A 6923-nucleotide genomic window follows, 5' to 3' on the forward strand; every position below is an offset into this window, starting at 1 on the left:
CCTCCCCTCCCGGCACCAGCCCTGTGCTGAGGGGCTCTCTCCGCCCCTCCCAGCAGGGGCCGCTAGAGCGGAGACTCTTTTCTCCGCTGCCCGGAAGTGTGCGCGCTGCAAATCCGTCCCCTTCCGTTACCGGAAGTGTGTCCGAGCGAGCGAGGACTCTCTGCCCCTCCGGTCTATCTGTGCACTAGAGAACATCTTCCCCCCCCCTAGCGCCGGAAGTGGACGAGTGTGCGGGTAATCCATCTCCCGGAAGCGAGCGCGGCTTTACTCCTTCCCCTGGTGCCGGTGCTGGCGGCCGGGGGCGATGGTGGGGCCGGCTCCCGGCGGGGGGAGCCCCCTGGAGAACGCGAACCCCCTGATTTATCGACGTTCGGGGGAGCGGCCCGTCACGGCGCGGGAAGAGGACGATGAGCTGCCCGACTCCATCGACGACCGGGAGATCTTCGATATCCTGCGCTGGGGAGGCCGGGGGGTCGGCGGCGGCTTTTGGGGGGGCTGGAGGGGGCAGGAGTGGGGGTTGGGGGGGGCAGACCGGAGGGCGCGGGGGAGAGTTCTCTTCACGCCCCATCATTTCGCAGCCCCTGCCCGCCAGCTGTACGTTTCTTCCCTGTGCGGGAAAACGTGGGATTTATTTCTCTGGTCTGGCTGCGGTGCAAGCCCGCGGTAAGCGCCTAAGCCCGCACCTAGCAGGACTGGGCTCCGTTCCTGACATAGCCACCGCTGTGCGAAGGTATCAGTGGACCTCTGTGTAGTCCTTACACCGCCCTCATCACCACAGTCTCTGAGCACCTTCCCGTAGTGCACTGTGACGTGACTGTCAGATCAGCGCCCTTCTCCCTCATCCCCTCGCCAGGGGGAAGGATTGTGCGTGTAGTGGCTTGGTGGGGTTGGGGTGTTTCTTTATTCATGTAGGTGTGCAGGTCTGTCATACAGAACATTGCAAAGCCCTTCTGTGACACCACTTAAGGGCTCTGAATCCCAAACAGCTGGAGAAGCCGCCCATAAAGCAAACTCTGAAAGCTACACTAGTATACAAATAAATTAAACAGTTAATCTAATACTTTATTATAGCTCTGCAGAAAGTTGTAGGTCTCTTCTCACTTGCCCCTTGAATAACAAAGGGATATCTATGTTATATGTAGAAAAGTGAGAAATCTAAAGGGTATGTGTGTGTGTGTGGGGGGGGGGCGGGAATCATCATCCATTCACGTGTCCCTTTCCATTGGTACTGGGTGCCAACTGGTACTGCTATTATTTCTGTTTACTGCTTTATTTTCCTCTACATTATACATCTTATTCGTTCAATTAATGACCCAGAACATCCCCTTACTTTGGAAGAGCTGAATGTTGTTGAACAAGTTAGAGTCAAAGTAAGTTACTTTAGTAACAAAATTATAATAGAGAGGATTTAACAAGCATTGATATACTAACCAAATTTTGTCTCATTACTGGCATGTTTGAACGCAAAATGCATAACTGTCTCAGGAAACATACATAGAAAATGCAATTTAGAGACATTTTAAAACTGGAGTAAAGAACTTCCAGTAAAGGTCTCATTCCTGCAAGGGTGGGATGCTGCCAATGACTCAAATAGGCAAGGAAAAGTTGGGGCTTTAATTTTCAACAAAGTTAGATAACATCAATCTCTTAAGAAATACAAATATTATTTATACAAATTAAATATTATTAAATTGCCATGGAGCATTTATTGGATTATTTTCTGTTTATAACACTTTGGTCAAATAATTATATCTGTTTTAGCAGTTATGTATATTGGGACAGATTCTGTCCTCAGTTATGTTTGTTATCCCTGACTGTAACCAGATTGCACAGGTATTACAGAACAGACAGACAGAATCTGGTTCATTGTCTACTTAGTTTATCACACATTTCTAGTATGGAAGGCGAATGTTTAGAGCTGTCATTTGTATGGCAGGTAAAACATTGCATTTGAGAATAGCGGTACTGTAGATAAAATAAGCAGGGAAGGAGGAGGAGTTAAGGACAATTAAGTTGAATTTCAAATAAAATTGCTAGTATTGACTTGTGGCCACATCAGTGACTTTTCTATATGGAAAATGTTTGTTTTTCAACAGGTGAATGATGCTGAAAGCACAGTAGTGGTGGAATTTACTCCTACAATTCCTCACTGCAGCATGGCAACATTAATTGGCCTATCAATAAAAGTAAAGTTGATCAGATCACTACCTGAAAGGTTTAAGGTGAGTAATAAAATCAGCCCCAAAGGAGAAGAGGGAACATGTTTTAAAGAGAGAAACCTATAGTGAAAAATAACTAGGGCTTCTCTTTAGCTCCTCCTGCTCTGGGACAAGGACATGCTTCATGAAACCAAAAAAAAACCCCACAATAAATTTGAAACAAGCACAGAATTAATAATCATTGCAGGCTCAAGGCAAATGGTGAATTGGATTTGTGTGAGAAATAACACTAACCACTTCAAAATTAACTGATGCCCGTGGAAGAGATTCTCATTTTTACATATGGGGAACCTGACACTACAGAAAAAAGTTAAATGCTTTGCTCCAGTCCACAAGGGAAGTCTATGGCAAAGGTAGGATTAGAATTCAGTAGTTTCTGACTAATAGTTATGGGCTCAGACCATTACACTATGCATCTGTACCAAAGAAAACGGATTAAAAAAAAACAAATAGAAAGTGACTGGTCCAAGTCAAAATTCCTTTGTGTAGAAATGTTTTCATGTTTAATTATGAAACTGTTTATCTCCAAAATTCCAGAGTTTTGTTGGCTTGCCATAACGTTAAACCTCCTTTAAGGGATAGTGTTAACATGTTCTTTTAAAAAATTGATTAATATTTAAAAAACAGTGTGATAAAACATCCTTCAAATAGTATGTCCAGAATTTTGATAAACGCATTAAAAAAATCGTAAGGATTTTTTTTCTGCTGTCCTGTTAAATGTCTCTAATCTTTTCAGGAAGAGAGAAACTGACCATAAGAGTGGGAGGGAGAAAGTAGGAGGGGACTCTGAGCTGTCAAGTGTACAAAGTAAACAGTTTTTTTACTCATCAACTTCAGTATTGACCAAGGTGTTGCTTGTAACTGTGGGAGGTCCAGACTTTTCAGGCATGAGTTTGAAGCTGATAAAGACCCTTTACATTTATTTTTTGTGAGAGAATGCTACATTCTGCTTTCTGAACTGCTGCATACATTTTCCTTCTGTCTTTTTATAGCTTTTGTCCAACAACTTTATAAAGACTTCAAGAGTGAAGTCAAAGTAAACACTGACCTATTGTAGTTTAACAAGTTTTATAAATAATGATTACAAATACAGTATTTTATTTTTTAGGTGGATGTTCACATAACACCAGGAACCCATGCCTCCGAGCATGCAGGTGAGGTTTTCTTAAGTCCAAGAGGTGCTATGAGGTGCTAATAATATTAAATAATTATAATATAATAATCTAATAAATATTAGAATTAAGAAATGGAATAGATCTGTCATCAAGTTCACTGACCTGTAAGTGCAGGATAGGGAGGGAATTTTAAGTCAGGTGAGACTTTAAACTCTTGGTTCCACACCCTTTACAGCAAACAGTTACCCTTATCAAAATCTACCACTAAATCCAACAACAATGGATAAGCATGGTAGTTGAATAAGTGCTAAAATACTGAGCAGTAAGATAGTAAGTTTAGGTCCTGATCCCCCAACTTGTTCCAGGCAGAGGGACCCCTGCTCTCACATGGGGCTCCAATAATATATTAGGGACTCTGGTTCCCGCCATCTGGAACAAGTTGCAGTACTGTGCATTAAATCATTAATTTACACTGTACAGCACAATTCTGCGGCACACTTGGCAACTATAGAATTAAGAAAAACATGGGGCTTTGTCTGCCATTACAACAGTGTGGGAGGTAACCAATTTGTATGTAAAAATGTGTACTGACCAAGCTAGTGTGGGATTCTTTTCACACAGTTAATAAACAACTTGCTGACAAAGAACGAGTAGCGGCTGCTTTGGAGAATTCACATTTGCTGGAAGTGGTGAACCAGTGTTTGTCTGCTCGATCGTAACTGTTTGATGGAGAAATCTTTGTTTTTCTAATGTGTTAAGATAATTTTGTACATAATTTCTAATATGTAGTTGTATATGTTTCTGTGGGCAAAATAAAGCTACTAAAATTTATAATTTTTAAAAAAATGACTGCTCCACTATTACAAGAGTTAACGTGGAAATGGTGCATCCAAGATACCAATAAATTAAGATGACAATTTTATTTTGCCATGAGGGAATTTAACAGTTATAATTTTATATTTTAATTCATCACCTGTAACAGTGCGACTTCTCCTTAGAGAGAAAGAACTCCCATCTTAAAATAAAGATTTGCTTTGACCAGTCATCACTATCCTAAACCAAAGACTGTTTATATTCTGATCAAGTATCAGGGGGTAGCCGTGTTAGTCTGTATCTACAAAAACAACAAGGAGTCTGGTGGCACCTTAAAGACTAACAGATTTATTTGGGCATAAGCTTTCGTGAGTAAAAACCTCACTTCTTCGGATGCATAGAGTGAACTCAGACTCCTTGTTGTGTTTGTGTTTTTATATTCTGATCGTTTATACACACATTAAGCCAAGGAATAGTTTAATCTTTATATTCAGATCAGTTTATGCATACTTGTACTGGACTGTTAGCTTGCTATATTCAACCTTAGAAGTTGAGATCTTTAAAAGTACATGTGCACATTGAATTTGGAATTTAATTGTGTATATCACACAGCATATACACAAGTCTGCATGTACTTTTAAAAATCTGGCCAGTTTTGCTACGTTAATTCATGTGTCCTGTTCTGAGGAACCATCCAATATTTGGTATAAGGTATAATCAACACACTGGAATATGTTAGTCTGAATTCCTTTGCTTTTGTTGATAAATCAACCTCTAATGGTATGCTTATATCAGACCTAGTACAACAGGGCCCTGATCCTGACTAGGGCACGTAGGTTCAACCAGAATACAAATAATAGAAAAGAGCTTTAGGACTGGCTCTTCTGTGCCCAGTACTGCTCAGGAGGGGAATAAAGGTGGCTTACAGCTAGTTCCAGTTCTGCCTTGCTGCAACACTTCACTGTACTCCCCTGCAAATTTTGGCAGCTGAATCACAATGTTAATATTTTAAAATAATGTGTTAAGTTTCACCATAAAAATGTCAGCAAGGGGTAAGGTATCATAGTTGGCCAACTAATAGCAACACCTATCTCATGTTAGAAGGTTTGGGAAGATGGCATTTTCATTAGAAGTACTGTAGATGTTTTCTTTGGCAGTGAACATAGACTCATAGACTTTAAGGTCAGAAGGGACCATTATGATCATCTGGTCTGACCCACTGCATGCTGCAGGCCACAAAACCGTCCCTATCCCTTCCCTTGACTCTGCTGTTGAAGTCCCCAAATCCTGTGTTTTAGTGACTTCAATTGGCAGAGAACCCTCCTGCTAGCGATCCCTGCCCCATGCTGTGGAGGAAGGCGAAAAACCTCCAGGGCCTCAGCCAATCTACCCTGGAGGAAAATTCCTTCCCAACCCCAAATATGGCGATCAGTAAGACCCCGAGCATGTAGGCAAGAGTCTCCAGCCTGACCCCAGTTAGCCATTATACTATTTACCTGCCATTGCTTGGTATTCCTTGGCTAATATGTTTTACCATTAAACCATTCCCTCCATAAACTTATCTAACTTAATCTTAAAACCAGACAGGTCCCTCGCCCCCACCGTTTCCCTCGGAAGGCCGTTCCAATATTTCACCCCTCTGACGGTCAGAAACCTTCGTCTAATTTCAAGCCTGAACTTCCCCACGGCCAATTTATATCCATTCGTTCTTGTGTCCACATTAGTACTAAGCTGGAATAGTTCCTCTCCCTCCCTTATATTTATCCCTCTGATATATTTAAAGAGAGCAATCATATTCCCCCCTCAGCCTTCGCTTTGTCAGACTAAACAACCCGAGCTCCTCTAGTCTCCTTTCATACGACAGGTTTTCCATTCCTCTGATCATCCTAGTGGCCCTTCTCTGCACCCGTTCCAGTTTGAGTTCATCTTTTTTAAACATGGGAGACCAGAACTGCACACAGTACTCCAAATGAGGTCTCACCAGCTCCTTATACAACGGAAGCATCACCTCCTTATCCCTACTAGATATACCTCGCCTAATGCATCCCAAGACCGCATTGGCTTTTTTCACCGCCACGTCACATTGTCGACTCATAGTCATCCTGCGGTCTACAAGGACCCCTAGGTCCTTCTCCTCCTCTGTTACTTCTAACCAATGCGTCCCCAGCTTGTAACTAAAATTGTTGTTAGTCATCCCTAAATGCATCACCTTACACTTTTCACTATTAAATTTCATCCTATTTCTGATACTCCAATTCACAAGCTCATTCAAGTCTCCCTGCAGAATATCCCTATCCTCCTCTGAATTGGCAACGCCTCCTACCTTCGTATCATCCGCAAACTTTATCAGTCCACTCCTGCAATCGGTTCCGAGGTCAGTTATAAATAGATTAAATAAAATGGGTCCCAAAACCGAACCTTGAGGAACTCCACTGGTAACCTCCCTCCAACCTGACAGTTCACCCTTCAATACGACCCGCTGCATTCTCCCCATTAACCAATTCCTTATCCACCTCTGGATTTTCATATCGATCCCCATCTTTTCCAGTTTAACCAATAATTCCTCATGGGGTACAGTATCAAACGCTTTACTGAAATCCAGGTATATTAGGTCCACCGCATTTCCCTTATCTAATAAGTCCGTTACTTTCTCGAAGAAGGAGATCAGATTCGTTTGGCACGATCTGCCCTTCATAAAACCATGTTGTAATTTATCGCAATTGCCATTAACCTCAAGGTCCTCAACTAGTTTCTCTTTCAGAATTTTCTCCAGCAC

At 42.1% G+C, this 6923-nt stretch overlaps 1 protein-coding gene across 1 annotated transcript; it reads left to right on the forward strand.

Moving 5' to 3' along the window:
- The first annotated feature begins 27 nt into the window (after positions 1 to 27).
- Positions 28 to 4379, forward strand: CIAO2B (cytosolic iron-sulfur assembly component 2B). The gene is made up of 5 exons (XM_005310889.4): positions 28 to 446; positions 1291 to 1370; positions 2097 to 2222; positions 3328 to 3373; positions 3956 to 4379. Exons 1-5 carry the CDS (start codon positions 305 to 307, stop codon positions 4051 to 4053), a joined length of 492 nt encoding a protein of 163 aa, XP_005310946.2. The 5' UTR covers positions 28 to 304; the 3' UTR covers positions 4054 to 4379.
- The last annotated feature ends 2544 nt before the right edge of the window (positions 4380 to 6923 follow it).

Source organism: Chrysemys picta, chromosome 14 (genome assembly GCF_011386835.1).
Source record: "Chrysemys picta bellii isolate R12L10 chromosome 14, ASM1138683v2, whole genome shotgun sequence".
In the NCBI taxonomy this organism is placed as follows: domain Eukaryota; kingdom Metazoa; phylum Chordata; order Testudines; family Emydidae; genus Chrysemys; species Chrysemys picta.

Coding starts and splice junctions, on each gene's coding strand:
- CIAO2B (XM_005310889.4), top strand. CDS start 305: ATGGTGGGGCCGGCTCCCGGCGGGGGGAGCCCCCTGGAGAACGCGAAC. Junction 1,371..2,096: donor TTGAACAAGTTAGAGTCAAA/GTAAGTTACTTT, acceptor GTTTTTCAACAG/GTGAATGATGCTGAAAGCAC. Junction 2,223..3,327: donor CACTACCTGAAAGGTTTAAG/GTGAGTAATAAA, acceptor TTTATTTTTTAG/GTGGATGTTCACATAACACC.